The sequence below is a fragment of the Canis lupus genome, chromosome 12 (genome assembly GCF_011100685.1).
Source record: "Canis lupus familiaris isolate Mischka breed German Shepherd chromosome 12, alternate assembly UU_Cfam_GSD_1.0, whole genome shotgun sequence".
Classification (NCBI taxonomy): domain Eukaryota; kingdom Metazoa; phylum Chordata; class Mammalia; order Carnivora; family Canidae; genus Canis; species Canis lupus.
In genome coordinates, this window is record NC_049233.1 from 66,249,859 (window position 1) to 66,268,184 (window position 18,326).

At 41.5% G+C, this 18,326-nt stretch overlaps 1 protein-coding gene and 1 long non-coding RNA gene across 8 annotated transcripts in view; one reads left to right on the forward strand and one right to left on the reverse strand.

Moving 5' to 3' along the window:
* ARMC2 (armadillo repeat containing 2) overlaps window positions 1-18,326 on the forward strand; it is a 104,194-nt gene that overhangs the window by 68,364 nt on the left and 17,504 nt on the right. For all 5 annotated transcript variants that reach the window (XR_005368109.1, XM_038554882.1, XM_038554883.1 and 2 more), the window contains exons 11-12: window positions 1,830-1,975; window positions 5,977-6,076. Coding sequence is in view for 4 of the 5 variants with exons in the window: in XM_038554882.1 (XP_038410810.1) it covers window positions 1,830-1,975; window positions 5,977-6,076 (246 nt within the window). In the remaining variant the exon portion in view is untranslated. The remainder of the gene's footprint in view (window positions 1-1,829; window positions 1,976-5,976; window positions 6,077-18,326) is intronic.
* LOC111098388 lies at window positions 7,536-18,252 on the reverse strand. 3 transcript variants are annotated; one of them, XR_005368115.1, is made up of 6 exons: window positions 17,703-18,252; window positions 16,511-16,611; window positions 11,154-11,340; window positions 10,329-10,492; window positions 8,424-8,498; window positions 7,536-7,722 (listed from the first exon to the last, which is right to left on the reverse strand). It is a non-coding gene; the product is annotated as an uncharacterized LOC111098388 (long non-coding RNA). The 3 variants fall into 3 exon arrangements; XR_005368116.1 differs by lacking the exon at window positions 11,154-11,340; XR_005368117.1 differs by lacking the exon at window positions 8,424-8,498.

The window sequence follows — 18,326 nt, forward strand, 5'->3', positions numbered from 1 at the left end:
AAAGCCAGGGTCAGATGATGAGAATTTTCCATTTTACAGTGGTGATGGCCTGGAAAGCCTAGAATGATTTATTAGCCTTCACAGAAGACCATTCCTTAGCTTAGGAGACTGGGTTGTAGATTCAAGGTGAAGGGGACATTCTAGGAGTTTGTCTTTCCCTCCAATGTTTGGGATGCTGAAGATTTCAGGGAATAACTTACTGAACTGCTGTATCATTGAATTGACTTCGGAAGACTTAAACACATTTACTTGAAGCATCCTTTTTATTTTCTCTGCTTTCAAGGTAGTCGGTTACATTTTATCAAAAATCTTTTTGTTGCTGTTGAGACAAAGGAAAACTAATCAAAATACCTTATCTTAATAATTGTCTTTAAAGTCTATTAACTATGGCTGTAATGAAGTTTTATATTTACATAATGCTTTACAGTGCACACAAACAATGCTACATGTTTCTGTTTGACACACACAGCCACCCCAGGAGGTGGGGTGCGATTGAGACTGCGTTTCACAGATGAGAAAGTGGGGAAGTTGAGCAATGAGTAGGTGTCTCGGTCACATAACTAGAAAGAGATTTGGGACTCGAATCTCCGTCATTGGACTCAAAGGCCGGTGATGTCTCTCCTGCATTTTGGGTGTGAAGTCCACCACACAGGTGGAGATGGGGTGGATGATGTTTGAGCTCCTGCTAAGGGATAGGCGTCGGCCGTGTCCTTCACACAGCAAGTCTCGTTGAGTCCTCCCAACCCCAGGGCAGCGATCACTGTCCCCACTTTACTGATGAGAACAGTGTTCCCTGGGAGGGTCACTTGCTAACCAAAGCTAGTGAGTGATGGGGCTGAGGTTTGACCAGTGTCCAACCCCCAGGCTGACTCTTCTTAACCAAGAGCCTGCCTTGTCCTATCTATTCCATGAGGAAAGATCACACTGTGTATTGAAAGTACTAGAGAACCGCGGCATTAGGTTTATTAAACTTTATGTTTAGTAAATTGGATTTTTGAAATTATTCTCTTCTCCACTTTTTTTAAAATAGATTGGTTTATTTATTTTAGAGAGAAGGTGGGGAGGAGCAGAAAGAGAGGGGCAAGCCAACTCCCTGTGTAGAGCCCGACGTGGGGCTCCATCTCATGACCCTGAGGTCATGAGCTGAACTGAAACCAAGAGGCAGACGTTTCGCCAACTGAGCCTCCCAGAAGCCCCATTCTCTAATCCACTTTTAGACAAAGATAGTTTTCCTGAATATTTTTTTTACAAAATAAGACAAATATGAATGAAATTAACGGTCTTAAATATCCTTTGGCCACAGCAGTATTTGATGCCACTCTTAAAATAATGGAATGAGAGGTTTCTAATCTGTGAACTGATGTGACGTGCCGCAGAGTGAAGTGAAAAGTCTTATGAGGGACAATTAACCAACCCAGATGATGATTTATTTAACCCTAGGGTTTTGGTATACTAATTGCTTTTTAACATGAATTTCTCATTCTTTACCTTTGAACCAAAGTAGGCTTTCTTTGTATTCATTTCTTTCTTTCTTTCTTTCTTTTTTTCTTTCTTTCTTTCTTTCGTTCTTCTTTCTTTCTTTCTTTCTTTCTTTCTTTCTTTCTTTCTTTCTTTCTTCTTTCTTTCTTTTTCTTTCTTTTTTTTTTTTTTTTTTTTCTTTTCATGCTATTTGTCCTTAGGCCCATGTTGTCTGGTAGGAGAAGCCTCATAGGGGCTTGGTTTTGCTACTGATTTAACGTAGTTTGCAGTAGGATGAATTGTGTGATACGGATTGGTGTGACTGTATTTTCCAATTAAAAAAAAATGGTGTAAACACTCTTTTATCCTAGATGACTGCTACATTGAGAAACTTGGTTGATTCACCACTCGCAAGAAGTAAGTTGCTGAGCATCAGTGCCCTTCCTCAGCTCTGCATGGTGATGGGACAGTACGTGGCTGACAAGGATGTCTGCACCAATATTGCCAGAATATTCAGGTAGGTGGACTAGGGAATCAAAGTAACCTTACACAAAGGCTAAGGCTTAAATTTGAGGTTATCTTGAATATTTGTGTGTGTGGCTGGCAAGGAATCCTATTTTTGCTCTTTACCTCACCTAGTAGAAGAAAGTAAACCTAGCAGCTCAAGTTCAAAAGAAATGATGTTAACTAATGACCTCATTTCCTATGTATTCTAGTCCAAAGGTGATATTAAAGTCATCCACGGTAAGTCACCTTAGTTCTCTGGTGAGTTGTGAGTTATCCTAGGGTTTTTACAGAATAACCAACAATTCCTCTTAGCCTACTGGAGATCAAGCACTATTTCACAAAACCTGATCAACTTTCTGGTACGCTTGGAACCAGCACTTAACGGGTTTTAACTCCAAAAGGGGAGCACTGCTTAGAGAGTCTGATCCGACCTGATTTGAGGTAGCAGGTTATTTTATTTCAGTTGTGTGACCGAATGGCAGCTCAAATGTTCTCTAGTCACGTTTATACTTCACTCCAGAAGCGATGACCATCTGAGTCCAGGTCACTTCAAAGCAAGATGTTAAATTTCAGAACTGTCTTTAAATTATTCATTTATATCTCCTCTCTCACTGCTCTTTGCCAATGTTTTTACTTAATTATCCTCCTCAAGGGAACTGGGCCTTTCTTGAAATTCATTGCAGTTGCTTAATGCTTAATGCAGTTGCTTTTCTAAAGACCGAATTGGTGATCGGCCCCAGTCTGAGGCTGTGAGTCCAGATCTGATTTTTCAGCACTGCACTTTCCTGTCTGGGTACTTAATTCTGGGTACTTACCACCCCCATTTCAAAGCACTATAAAGTCATAAATTTTGTTTTGTTTCTGGTGGCCTGCAGGAATTTAATTTTTTTTTTCTCCCTGTGGATAATCAGTTGTCCCACGACCTTGTATGGAATATGCCATTCCCCCCATCCTGCTCCCCTGATTCTAAATGCCTAGTTAGTCAAACACACGATTCCATATACTTGTATATCTCTTTCGGGCATTCTGGTCCATCCTCAGATCAGTACCATACTGTTTTTACTGTTACAGATTTAAGTCTTGCTATAAGATAAAACAAATCTCTCACCTCTTTTCTCCTTTAAGATCCAACTTCTTCCCTCTTTCTCAAGAATTAAAGAATCAACTAAGGGTTACAGTAGGAACTTCAGGGTTTTTCATGCACTAACACTGAGTATATAGAGCAATTGAGATGCAAGTGGGAAGAGCTGACACCTTTATGATACGGAGTCTTCCATCGATAAACATTTATGACATTTTCTTTTACGTCTTTTCATAAAATTTTATAGTTTTCCCCAAAAAGATTTTGCACATCTTTTGTTAGATTTTATTCCTTCATGGCTTTTGCTGCAAGTATGAATGTAATCTTTAAGCATATTTTTAAGGGGATTAAGAGGTAGAAATGTCTACTTATCAAATAAATGAATCACAGGGAAGAAAAGTACAGCATAGGGAATATAGTCAACAATATTGTAATAACTTTGTATGGTAGACAGATGGTGACTACACTTATCAAGGTGAACATGTTATAATGTATAGAATTGTCGAATCACTGTGGCAGACACCTGAAACTAATGTAATCGCACATGCTCACTATAAAATATGTGTATAAAATATGTCCTAACAGGTTGTTGCTGGCTTGGATAAATAGTATTGGTATTTGCCTATTAATCTTTATCCAGGAATCTTGATGGAATTTAGGTCTAAGAGTTAGTCTATAGATTCTCTTGGATTTTCCATGCAACTGCAAATAATAATGTTGGATCTTTTTCCCCCAATCGTTACAGTTCCTCCCTACTGTCCCCGTCTCTTCCTTATCACATTACTCAGGAGGTCCTATACAAAGTTGTAAGAGTGTTGGACCTACTGCCTTTTTCCTGACTTTTAAAAAATATATATTTTTACAGTTTTACCAGTTAAAAAAAATATTTATTGTAGGTTTTTGTATATACCCTTCAGAAGGTTGAGGAAGAATTTTCTCACACCAAAGGATATTTAATTTTCTCAAATGCTTACCCTGAATCTATTTTGATTATGTGGATTTTTCTTTTTTAAATTAAGCATTAATTTAATTAATACAATAGATGACAGATTAATAAATTTTCTCATGTTAAGCTGCTGTATATCGCTAGGTTTCATTAATATTTTGTTTAGGATTTTTCGTCTGTGAGTTAGTTTAACATGTATTTTTTCCTTCCTCATATTGTCCTTGTCTGGTTCTAGTGTCAAGTTTACACCAACCTCATAAAATGAGTTGGGAAATATTCCTGCTTTTTCTCTTTTCCAGAAGAATTTGTGAAAATTAAACTTATCTCTTTCTTGAAAAATTTGTGGAACTTGCTTGAAAAGCTATTTTGTTCTGGTGTGTGTGTGCACATTCCTCTGTGAATATCATAGACTGTTGATTCATTTTCTTTAGTGGTAATATATCCAGTCATATTTCCTATTTGTAATTGGGTTAGTCTCAAAAAGTTATATTTTTATAGGAATCTGCCCATTTTATCTAAGCTTTCAAACAATATAAAGTCATTCCAAATATTCTCTTATTATCCTTTTAATCTCTGTTGCATTTCTAATTGTGTCCCCTCTTATTATTTTACTAATAATATTACTGAACAAATACTTACATAATGACTACTATGTGCCGGCAATGTTCTGAGCACTTTCCAAATATGAATTCATTTGTTCCTTATAGCAACTTTAAAAGGTGGGTACCATCATTATTGTCTTCATTTTATATATAAGGAAACTGGGTCATGGAGAGGCTCAGTACTTTTCTCAGTGGCATACAGTTGGAATTCAAACCAGGCCATCTGGAATCCATACATTTAACGACAATGTCACACCGCCTCTGCATTGTTGATAATGATTTTCACTCTGATTGCTTATGATGTTTCTCCTTTTCTCTCGATCAGTCTTGCCAAAGGTTTGCCAATTTTATTAGTTTTTTGCAGAGAACCAGCAGATTTATTGATCCGCTTCATTGTATGTTTGTTTTCTATTATATTCCTTCTGTTCTTATCTTTATCAACCCTTTTCTCCTACTACCTTTGGATATGTTATATTTTTCTTCTCTTTTGTTAGAAATTCAGTTCCTCTTTTAAAATCCTTCCGAAGACTATAAACTTTCCTTTAAATAGTACTTTAGCTGTATCCCACAAATTTTGATTTGTGGTATTTTTAGTTATTCAGGTATGTTTTCTAAAAAAATTTTTATGTTTCTTTGACCCATAAGTTATGTTTTTAAGTCTTCAAAAATGTTTTCTAAGATATGTATTTTTACATTGATTTCCTAACTTAACTGTTCTTTAACCAGAGAATTTGATCTAGAAGACGCCAGTGCTCTGAAAATTTACTGAGACTTGTTAATAGCCTGGTAAATGGTCAAGTTTTTACAATATTGATGATGTTTTACCTATTAATCTGTCACTTAATGAGAGATTTATGAACACCTCCCAATCTGATAAGGGTTTGTCAGTACTTCCTTAAAGGTTTTGGTTGGTTGGTTGTTTGCATGCCTTCAAAATTTGGAAGCTCTTTTCGAGGCTTTTAACTTTAAGGCCTGTTTTTGCCTGATTTTAGTCCATCACAACCAGCCTAGTATATTTGAGCAGTTTAACAATTGTTTCTGACGGGGTCCCGGGAGATTCAGTGGTTGCTATCCAAATAGAATTTGTGTACATTTCTTAGCTTGTATTTTTCTGACCCACATGGATAGTGTAAATTCACACCATACACATGTATTAGAATTTTCTCTTTTTCAAAGGACCCCCTTCCCTCATGCCCCCCGAGTCTAAAGCAAACAGCAAGCCTTGTGGCTTCTCTAGACTGGTGTACAGAGTATTTCTAGACTCCTTTTCATACACTGGGCAACGCTTTGAACATCTGCATTTAAAGTAACCCTACATGTATTTGAACTTTCTGGAAACAAAAAAGTTTTTTTTTTAATTTTTCCATTTGGCATTTCTGCAGCAAACTTACTTCTTACCATGACTGCTGTGTTGCCTTGGCCAACTATTCCAGATGTTACGCCTTGTTTTTGAAACTGATAAACAAATACCAGAAGAAACAGGTCAGTTCTTTATGAATTTAATTCTTCAGTATGTTTTTGCATTGGTGTATTTGTGTAAGCTCATGTTGAGTGGCTTTATGCTTTGAATGTACCAGTTTCTATCAGAAGCTTCCATATGATGTATAATGCACGGCCCCTGGAGACAGTTACCTGTAGGAGTTGAGGAGGGAGTAGCTTGAGGCAGAAATGGCTACAGTAGGATGGTTGATGTGGTAGGATTTCTGGTTTAGGGAGAAGGGTGGGTGCGCAGTGTTGCTCCTCCCAGTGATCTCCAGACCCCTACATGAGAATCCTCTTGGGGTGGAATGGGGGCCTGATGAGTCAGATGGGTGGGAAGGGGCCTGGCCATCTGCACTTCAATGAGAACCACCCGGCCCTCTGATGCAAAGTAAAGTTTGGGATCCCTTACACTGGGTATATTCTTTTAGAAGATGAAATTCTTCTAAAATAAGGTAAGTATTAGAAAAAATTATTTGGTTTTAATGGATCGGGTAAAAGTATATATGGTTGTTTAAAAAAAGGAAGAAGTCACAAATGACTCCACCGTAATAAAATCATAATAGTACAGACATTAAGTTTTATGATATTTTTGAATATTCATTAAATACATTCTATTTTCATTCAGCTTTATAAATGATTAAAGTGACATCAACTCTTTAGTGAGACAGTTTATCTATGAACACAATATATATGCATTTCAAATATGGTAAAATTTCAGTATCACATACTAGCTTAAAGCCAAGTTTATGTGTATTCTAAGAACATTTTAACATAAAGCTGTGTGTTTGTTTATATTGGCCATCTCAAAACTACCTCAAAATATAATCCCTGTGTTTGCCACAAATAGCATTGAACTTATTTTTACCCAGCCAGATACTTCTGCTGAGAATGACTAAGTTTGTGAGATTTGATGCTATTATTAGCTAATGTATTAAAAGGTTACTAGTTTATTTTTGGTTATATAGATGACAGAGAAGTTTCTATGCTCATATTATATCGTTACTACATTTTAAGGATGATAGAACCTTGCTTAAAGTGTTAATAAGTTCTTATTTAGCTTTTAAACAGTGACTTACAAGTATGCACTCGAGTTTATGATTCTGAGTATTTGGGTTATAAATGCTTTCCCTTATATATTTTATATTTTCTACTTTGAAAGATTTCAAGGTACAAGAATTTGCTATGTCAGGGGAAGAATGGTTTTGATTAATCTACCTGAGAATATCCTCAATCTTCTGTGAATTGAAGTGTCCATTAAGCATTTATTAACCTAGATCTTGGTACAATATGTTATCTGAACTGTAATCTTTGGCAAGTGAATTAATCCAATGAAAAGCTGAGGCACTCCTATTCTTGGTCTTCTTTTTTTAAGGAAAAAGATAAAAGATAGAAAAGAGAGTTTACTATAGCATTAAAAGAATTCTTTTAGATCTTATACTTAAAAAGTTTAGTTATGGATTTTATTTTGAAAGGTTATTTTATGGACTTCCATTGTGATTTTATTTTGCCGTCATTATTCTTTTTGCTTTGATGTTTTGATCATGGGTGACTTAGATAACTATAACTGGAAAAGACATCTTCACACTAGAATTTTCAAATGGGGGTGAAAGAAAACATTTCTGTTTCATTTCAAGTTATGTTGTCACCTGTAAAAGGAAGAAAACCCATCAGTTTAGTACTGACAGAGAGTCCTATTGTTTTGTAGCATTATTAGTAAATAGCTGTTGTTTTTCTGATTATAGCATGGATCATGTCCATGTTTACCAAACAGACAAAAATCCCGGTATCTTGCCAATATGAGACACTTGAGATGTCAACATAGTGAAGGGTATGCTTTTTCTGGTTCAAGGGACTAACTGTCGTAAGTTTAATTGGCATAAAATTTTACCACGTCTCTTAGTGAACTACTTTTCACTTACCTGTAAAGCAAAATTGGTATTTCAAAGTCATATTTTTTTCTGTTGATCTATATGATAATTTTGTGTTCCTATTAAAAGTATTTTGGTTCAAAGAAGAATGAAGAGCATCTTGCAAACTATGTACAGTAGACGTTGTTTCCAGAACCATCAAAGAAATGCATAATTTATTATTTTTATCATTGTAGTAAAAATCAATTCAGATATATTACGTATTTCCTTGCCTTCTTAAAGATATTAAAAATAATTTAACCTCTTCTTGATGCCAAAAGTCAATATTCCAAGCATTAATTACTGCTCTAGAGGCTATTTGTCCCATAATGGGAGCATGTCAATTTATGAGATTCTTTAAATGCCTGTGTCTCCTTGTAGATTTCTCTCTCTTCCCTTTCTATTGATTGTTAATTCTGCCTTTGGTCATCTTCACTTACCTTTTGGGATTCTTTGCTTGCAATTAGCTGGGGACACTCATAATAAAACTTGTTGAAAGTATCACCTGAAAAAGTCTTAAATAGAATTGAATATGAATAGGCTCTTAGTGAGAGGACCTGAGGGGACTCTTTGACGAAAAATTCTTTGCCACTTCTCATCTTCAAGGGCCAATTAATATTACAAGATGGAGCTCTCATGTCCCCTCCTCTGTGAAGCCTTTCAAGACCCTCAATTTCTCCCGTAGCATCATTTTAAAGGTTTAAACGCAGCCAGTACACCCAGCTAGTACACCCAGAACTAAGGACCCAAGCAGAATGTCTCTAATCTTAACCACTTCACTATAATTAAGAAAAATTATCCCAAATTTAGAAATAGGATGTTAGGCTGGGAGGCTATGCGTCCTGACAAAGTCATGCTGCAGAACTGTTTAATAGGCAGGGCTTAATTCTCCAGGAGAATGCATCTGTGTTTAAACTTGCTATTTACTATTTGATTAGAACCCAAGCACTATAAAGTTACACATTAATTTGTAGATTTTTCTCTGGCAGACAAGATTGCCTCAAAAGTTATGGTTTTATGACCCTGTAGGCTATTAGCCAGGTGTGAATCTAACCTACTAATCTAACATTCTTTTTCATGCTTGTAAACACCAGATTCTTTGACTGTTCTTGGAGCCAACCTAGCCATTGTATTGGCTCCCTCATTAATGAGATAAGTAATTTTTAATATGTTAATTTTATGTCTGTATGGGAGGCATGTTGTTAACTTTTCAAAAATTATACTTCGACTCTATACTGTGTTTTACTTATCCTAAAGAATTCAATGTTACAGTTTTGAACCATCTCTGATTTTTTTCTAGTAAGAAAAGTAAATACATAATTTATATTTTCCTCAAGACCAAAATATTTTAAAAGAGCAGGGAAATTGCTCAGGCTACAAGGAAGTAGTTATGTGTCCCAACTACTTCCTAAAATCATTAACCAAAAGCTCCATACTCCATAGGTCTTTGTAAATATCTCTTTTGTGATTTTTCTGAATGGTTATTTTTTGTATAGGTGCCTCATCCACTAGTGGGAATTTCTGAAGGACACAGGCCTTGTTTTGATAAAACAGATGATGCTTGGCGTAGTAGACTTGTGATAAAGTGCTGAAAGAATGAATTTTGAGTATTTGAAATGCTTTGGAATCTGTAAGGCATTATAAAATATTTTTCCTACTATTCTAGTACTTATTCCTTAAATATTTACTTTCTTTTTCCTAGTTTGGAGGAGGAAATAATAATAATTTTTCCCCATATTTTTCACCTTGGTGAACTGCCATACACAAAAGTAAAACAGAAGTAATGTACTTTAACTTTCTTCAGACCAGCATAGTCTTAGGTTTATGTTCCCAAATGGCCAGGCAAATATGATTTGCATTTCCTCTCTTTTAGAAATAAACGTAAATCCAGAAATCCCACACCATGCATGTTCGATGTGAGTGTTTTAATCTGCAGTGGCTAAAAACTGCCACACTGGAGATTTATTTGGATGTTGAGGCTTTGAACTAATCTTTGGAAAATCCACCAGCCCTCCAGCAAGTTATAGAATTATTACTTCCTATAATTATTTTTGTTTATAAAAATCTAAGACTATGTTGGAAGATTGGCAGTCTCCTAATATACATAGCTATCACCAAGCAATTAAACAAGCAGAAATATATAATTTTGTTCTGAGAAGTCAGTGTTAACTTTGTCTTAAAAGTCTGAGGGCTACACTGGGCATCAACAGAGATTTCATTTTTCTGAGATTTGTTTTTAAATCAAATCATGTTCACAGCTAAGTATATTTTCAAAGAACACAGAAACAAAAATCTCAAAAAAAAAAAAAGGAAAAGGAAAGAAAAAGAAAACCCCCTGCACATACCTTTTTAAGTGATTTTATCAAGCTGGTGAGGAGTTTTGCAGGTAACTGTCCTGCCACTTCCATGGTCCATCAAGGGGGAAATTCTGTTTCAACCCAGGTAGCACCAGGGCTGACGGCTGCTGGGAGAATTAGAATATTTCCTCCCCTATCTGCTATTTTTCCCACTGAAGGAAGAAAAAGAAATTGTATGAGAAAATGCCAAAGGTTAAAAAAAAATCCCATTTTTTTTACATTATTCATATTCATCTCTTGTCAAGGTAAAGTCTGACTTCTGCATATAAGAATGAGTCTTTTTAAAATATACTTAATCTATGTCTATCAGGTGAATGATAATGAAGGGTTGGGGGGGCATTTTCACTTTTATTTTCTACACATTTGTGTTGTGAGGATTTTTTTTACAAGGAACATGGATTTGTATTTCTTAAAGTGCTATTACAAAAACTGACAGTAGGTATTAAGATGGAGAGATTTCTAAATCTTTCTTGATTTAAGTCAGTAACTCCTAAAGTTAGCTGATCATCAGAATCACCTGGAGAGCTTTAAAAATACAGGTTCTCAGGCCCCACCTTTGGAGATTCTGATTCTGGTCTAGAATGGGGCCCAAGGACCTAATTTTTAGAGGCTCCTCAAGGGATGGAAACGCCTAGGAGCTTTGGGAACCTGTGGTATACATTCTTAAGGTGGTTCCTTAAAACGGTCTTCTCCAGTACTGACAGCAGAGGGTTTCTACAAAATCTCAAGAGATTTTTAAAGTGATTAATCAAACCAGCCACACAGGGTCAGTCTTTCTCTGCATGCCTGTGGCTGACAGTGAGTGTCCCTTACAAGGTAGAGGCCAACTTAGCAAGAGGAACCACTTGTCGGTGTGCTTTCCACAGTGAAGGGTGATAAACTGTGCCTTTTGCTTTTTGCACCAATAGCCGAAGGCTTTCTTAGCTCGAGGAAATGAGATGGTTTATTGGACTCTTCCACGATTTTTTTCCCTGCCAGACTTGTGTCAAAACAGCTGGCCCTGGAAAAGAGAAAACAAACAAACAAAAAGGAGTCCATGGGACCACACCCAGTGCTAATAGTGATAACGCTTTGATAACACAGTCATCACAGTGGTGAGGCTTCAGGTGCTGGTTGGAATGAACCACTTAGGAGAGGCGAGTTCAGGCTTTCTTTGTCCTGCAGGACCTTCACAATGGCCTCAGTGTCCGGTAACTGGACAAACCACGAGTTGTTGATTTGCAGTTCATGAAATCACCCCCAAATTTTATTGTCAAATAATCACCAAATATTCCTGCCCACGTCCTGCTTTGAGAAAGTTCAGTGTAGACCCGTATTGTAAGTTTGCAGCAGATCCACCTGAGGGAGATCAGTGCATGTTCAGTCAAACGAAGGCCCAGTTGGCTGCGCCCCTCTTTGCACACAGCGGGCCGGTCTGTGGCTGATGGTTGTGGTAACCAGCCAGGGTTTCTGGTTTATCAACAGTCTCAGAGAAAAGGAATCCACTCCTCCCAGCTCTCACAAAGGACTTCCTCAGGGAGAACAAGGGAAACTTCTTTGGCTCATGTCTAAGGAGGTTAATTGGTCCAAGATCCATGGTACAACTAATCACTCCAGTTCCCACACACACACACACACACACACAATCAGAGACCAGAACACAACATTTCAGTCAGCTTGATGCGGCTTGAAAGCTAAACGTTGGCATTAGGCAGAGCGTCTATTAAAAATGCTAACCAAAATTCGATTAAATGACAAATCTCATTTAAGAAATGTGCACATATTGTACGCTTTGTGGTGTAAACTACATTTGCTACAAACCAAATGTACAAACAGATGGACCTAGTAACGCAGGAACGAGCAGGGTCGATATCATCCTTGCAAATCAGGGCCTGCCTTAGGAGGCCTCTGACGTCAGCAGTGCTGCATTTAGCATCTCCGCAAAATATGTTTGGGTTCGTTTTCTGGAAGAACACGAAGGGATTTTCCCCATTTCTTCTGTAAATATCTCTCGGGCAGGGGATCCAGTAAAATGCCTCTGAAATAAGATTTGTGAGATGGGGCTGCGTTTTACGGAGGTCACGGCCCAAAAAAGGAATAACCTTTATCTACGTTCCCATCACTTGCACCCATTGAGCAACTGCCTGTCTAACCCTCTCCATTCCTAGACACGGTCAGTTCCTTATTTTTTTCAAAACAGAGCTTCCAGAGGCAGGCCCATCATCAGCACATTCACACACTCACAAACCCCGTCTGGGAATGGCCTGACGTGTCCTTGCTTGCGCTGCTTTTAAAGCCAGGCCTGCCTCATTCCACCTGGACTTCTTTTAGGGTAAGGGATCATGTTCGGCCTTGTACACACAGTGAGCACTGTCTGCTTTGGAATGCTTCGAAATCGCCGTGTTGACAGGGAGACCTGGGGTGTCTGCAGGGCTGCAAGCACAAACACCTGCCATCGTTCTAGCTGCTCATCTGTAATGCCACCACAGGGGTGGAACAGTCCAGAAGGAAGTGACCTCTCTGTCCCCTCCATCTTGTTTGGGGCCGGTGAGGATTGGTTAGGAAGGCACCTCCACCCCTTCCCCTGGAGCCTTTATATGGCCACTTGGCTCCCAGCTCGGCCTCTGCCTCCTGCCTGGCAGGAGCGTGCCCTGTGGCTTTCTTCCCAGACCCTCTGCAGGCACATTCCCGGTGGGTGCTGCTAGCATTTGGCTGAGCTCGCTCCTTTTTTCAGCCTTGGCCTCGCTCTGCACCCCTGACCGGGCGGACAGCACAATAAGCCCGTCCCTTGTTCATTCTTTCCAGCTCCTGCTGCTTTGCCCTTGTGGAACTGGCTCTTCCCCCACTCAGCACGGAACCCGAGCGCCTGATTTATGTCTGTGGACTTAAAAAAAGAACAGAGCGCAGCGAAATGCCAGCCTTGCCCCGTGCTTTTGAGTGACAGCCACATCCGGAAGCATACAGTTGGTGCTCAATAAATGGCTGCTGATGGGATGGATAGATAGAGGAGGCATCAGTATAGTCTCTCCTGGTTTTTATTTTTTACTTTTTAAAGATTTTATTTATTTATTTATTTATTTATTCATGAGAGACACAGAGAGAGAGGCAGAGACACAGGCAGAGGGAGAAGCAGGCTCCCCCCGGGGAGCTGGATGTGGGACTCGATCCCGGGATCCCAGGATCACGCCCTGAGCCAAAGGCAGAGGCTCAACCACTGAGCCACCCAGGCGTCCCTCTTCTGGTTTCTAAATGATCTTCTACTCAGAGTCTGGGTTTTGAGTTGCCAGCATCTCAGCTTCTCCCATCTTGTGTGGTTCAGCACTTACACAAAGCGTTGACCCACTTTTAGGACCCTAGGGCTGATTAGCATTTTTTGCAGTAGTGCCGTCTGTCTTCCCCACGGGCATCTGTTCTTCAAGCCACCTATACGTTCAATTAATGTTGAAGTTTGGCTGGAGGGTGGGAAGTTGGGTAGATGTTGCAAATTGCAAATCCTTGATTCAGCTCTCGGATCCACACTGCCTTGAGAAGTTCCTAACCAAATTTTAAATGGGGCATCTTGAAAGTCTTTCTAAAATATTTTCCTTTACCTACTAGAAGTAGTTCTCTCCTAAGTAAGTGAAGTCGGCTGAACATAGTTTATTATTTCTGTGATAGGTTGATATGGTTCCTTCCCTACGGTCAATATCATGCACACCAGTGATTTTAAGGCCTGGTGGGAAGTTGTGGGGTGGGCATCCAGGAGGACTGTGTTCCCTTTGTCTGACTGTGGGCAGGGGTAATAATGAGAGGACTGGTCACACGGGGCTAGAGGGTGCCTCGGACGCTGGCTTTGACATCGAATAGGCCGTGGATGTTTCTGGGCAAGGGGATGACATAAGAGCTGTGTGGCAGGAAGTGGTCCCAGAGGGGGGATGCCGTCAAGGGCCCGAGGCAGGAGTCTTCAGACAGGCCACCCAGTAAAATGCCTCAAATAAGACTTTTTCCCATTTTTCCCAGGCATGGGAAGGAGGGGCCGGGGGAGATTCTGAGACGGCAGAGCAGAGGGAACTCGGTGGCTGGTTGATGAGGGGAGTGAGGAATCAAAGATGCCTGTGGGGCCAAGTCTGGGGGATCGGACAGGTGAGGGTTATGGGGAACAAGGAGATGGGCTGAAGGAGTTTGGGGGGTCCATCTGTGAGCACAGGTGGTAGGTGGTCCACATCCTGCCTCTTCTCACCAGGGTTGGACTTGGGGATCACCCAGCCCCGTGAAGCTTGGGTCCCCACATCCCTGAGTGGGAGGAAAGCCTCCTTCACCAACTTTAGGCCAATGTCTCGCACGCGGAGAGTAACAGCAACCCAACTGCTGCTGCTGCTGGAGCTTGCCAGTTGCTCAGCTGTGTCCTGCTCCGTGCTTTGTTCCAGTTAAAGCAATTTCATTTACAGCAGCGCGGGGCCCACTGAGACTGAGTACCATGCTTGCTCCTAAGGACACAACACATTCGAACCAACGAGAATATCGCACAGGCCCTAACTGGAAAGCACGGGAGGTCAGGCCTCTTACAATAGGTGTACCTGTTTGTCTGGGCTCTGGTTGGCCGCAGCTATTGCTAGGCCGATTCCATTGTTATGCAAAATTAGAAAGTTGATATGAACTGGTTATACGAGACTGCTTGCTTGCTTGCTTTTTTAAGATTTATTTACTTGACAGAGAGAGAGCACAGGTAGGCCGAGCAGCAGGCAGAGGGGGGAGAAAGAAGCAGGCTTCCCACTGAGCAGGGAGCCCGACACGAGGCTCGATCCCAGGACCCTGGGATCATGACCTAAGCTGAAAGCAGATGCTCAACAGACTGAGCCACCCAGGCGCCCCTAGACTGCTTTCTCTAAACAAAAATTCTCTCTCCTGATTCATCTTTATTTTGCTGTTTCAAAATTCACAGCTATGGTATGAATATGCAACACTGTGTGAAGGTTAGTAAAAATGCTCCAAAAGTTCAAGGTTGATTTATAGGTGGTTCTCAGATGTTGTCCGGGGACAAAAGAGAGAATCTGTACCTGAAAGGAGATTTATTTTATTTTCTGCTATGGATTCAATCACTGGTCTCTACAAACTGATAATTCTGGCCTTTGTGTAATTTTTCAAATCTTCATAGAATAATTAAGTGGCACTTTGCAGACTTGAGAAGGATTGGGTGGTGGGACAATGAATAACCTCCCTATGATCGCGTCCGAGGCAGCCCTCTGCACAATGCAGACCACCCACGGTCAGCCGAGGGGCCTTGCAAAGCCGTCTGGCTTAGCCAGTGCTCTCAGGATTCCAGATGAGTCAAGACAAGCACTGGTATGGGAATAAGGAAGCACCACCTCTGCCAACCTCCTGGGAGACTGCTTCTATTTTGGCCTATTCCATGTTCCCTAGATTTGCAGAGAATATATTTGAGAAAGGTGGGGGGGTGGGGGGTGGAATGAAAAGATGCCTTAGCCAACCCTGAGAAAGAGGACAGAAACAGTGAGCATAGCAGTTGCTGGAAGCTTGGTGCTGCAAGCGGCACAATCTGCCATCCCCATTTGTTGATCTCGCATGCCATCCTTCAGTTGGCACCACTGCTGCCAGGAACCACCCCCTCCTTTTTCCATCTGAAGGCAGGGAAAGAGGTATTGTGGCAGTGTTAACTCTTCCTGCCCTGAAGTCTGGAGTTTCTTCTTCCCACGTGGGGCTTAATAATCTCTGCCATGTTAGGATCCACGCGGATACTAGAATCAAGGAATTTTAGAAGTTGAAGGGGCTGGAGAAAGCAGCACTTAGTCTCCCCAGATGAGACCACATGGGACAGTGGATGGAGGCCCCTTGAATCTGCAAGGATGGGGAAGGAAAGCTGCCTTTATCTGCAGCCTGGGATCTCGTCTGAACGCTCCTGGCAAATCAGCAACGATGATTTGGGTAGAGATGGTACAGGGCCAGGGACACCTGCTGAGTTCTACGAAGGAGTAAAACAAATACAGGGAGGCACAGGTGAAGCAGCGAGGCCTGGGAGGAGGGGGAAAGGAGGAGGACCGGTCCAGCATCCTTCTGAAGACGGCCGGTTGACATTTTACGGGGTAAATTGATGAGCCTGATATGATTCAACAAAAAGAATACAACGACGTTTTACATTTTTTAATAAAGAAGCCATTCAAGATCACATATGATGTCTTTCCTGTTTTGCTTACCGAGCCTCCGGGGAGATGGGAGAGGAGAACAATCTAGGGAACAGTGCGAAGTCCAGAAATGTCAACACGGCTACAGTTGAGGGCACGGGGGAGGTGACCTCCTGGATGGGAAGGATGGGGAACAGCTCTGTTCAGATTAAAGGACTGCAGATGATCACTTCTAATGAATTAATTTGTGTGTCTAAATGCTTGGCACAGAGCCTGGCACATCGTCAACACTGTGTGTTCATTGCTGCCGTGACAGTTGGCCTGTATAGTCTTCCAGAGGTAGACCTCGTGTGGGGAGTCTTTCATCAGAAATCGTATACCCAAGTTCATGCAAAAAGCTCATATTCCTTAGCTTAGAAAATAGAAGATGGAACATCCTTTGAGGAGCCTAATTCTCAGAAATCCCCTCTGTCCTGTTTGGAAAACATCCTGCTTCTCTGTTGGGTGTGGCCGGGCAGGAGGAGCCTCTGCCATCAGGAACCTTGTGAGGTAACCACGGGTTCTATGTGAAGTGACAAGTATCATCGTGAAATTGTGTGTGCTTGCTTTGGGTGGAGGACCCACAGACTAAAGTTTTTTTAGGGAACCATCTGGTGATCAGAGACAGACAAAGTGACCCCCGTCCCCAGGAAGGGGACTGTCCCAGGACTCTTTCTCAAGACCCACTCACTCCCTTCTCCATCCTCCCCTCCAGATAGCCACTCTTCAAACGTTTTTCAAGGTTGAACTGAAATTCCCTGGAGGTCATTTTGCTGACACCCCCCCCCCGCCCCGTCCCCACTGTCCCCTAGGCGTCCTCCTGTCTAAACTCCTCCGAGACCATCGGGTCTGTCCCACACAGTTTAATGCTACGAACATGTTACTGATGGTATGAGAAAAAGGTTCAGAACGGTGCCCAAGTCATCCCTCACGACTTGTGCCTGGCCTGTTTGGTCTTGTTTACCCTCACGACACAGAATTTTCTCAGTCTGCACATGGAGCGGATGGAGACACAGAGAGGCTAAGCCAAGTCACAGGTATGAAGCAGACTGGCTGGCTCTCAAGCTGGGGATCCTAACCCCTGTCCTTCAGTGTCTAGCTGCCTGCGTGGCCCTCTCACCCCACATAGGTTAGCCTTGTCTTCTCAAGTAGATTGGAGGCTCTTCAGGGCACCTTGTCTCCTGTCCATCCTCCAAGTGTGTCCTCCCCAGCCCCTGGCACTCACAGTCACTGAAGCCTGGCATTCGGGCTCCCGCAGCCCAGGAGCGGCTACTCCCAACTGGGATGACCGGCTACCATCGGTTGCTCACTGAGCTGAGGGTTTTTTTTTTTTTTTTTTTCCCAATGTGAACTCTCTCCTGGACCAGCTCCAGTTCTTGCTGGCGTGTTAGCCTCCGACTTTCTTAATGTTGACAAATGGTTCCCAGCTGCACAAGCCGCGGCCTCGCTTCTGCTCGGCCAGTGCCAGGGAAAAGTCTTTCAAGAACAAGCAGGAACAAGTTGGTGTTGGCCGAGCAGCCACGGGCAAATCCAGAAGCTTGTCCTCCATCTGTGACCTTCGGCTCTCTGCCATGCGTGGTCCCTGTGCTGCCCGCGCCCCACCTAGACCTGGCTCCCCGATTAAAACAGGCCCAGGCCTCTGCCCTCGTTGGGTAAGGCTGCTGACTATTGCAGGTCTGATACACAAAGCCAGGTTTCTTGGGAATCCCTCCTGGTGACCTGTTTGCATTTTATTTTATTTTTTACTTTACTATATCTTAAAAGATTTTATTTATTTGAGAGGGAGAGTTTGTGCATGAGTCGGGGAGGAGCAGAGGGAGAGGGACCAGCTTGAGTGCAGAGCCCGACT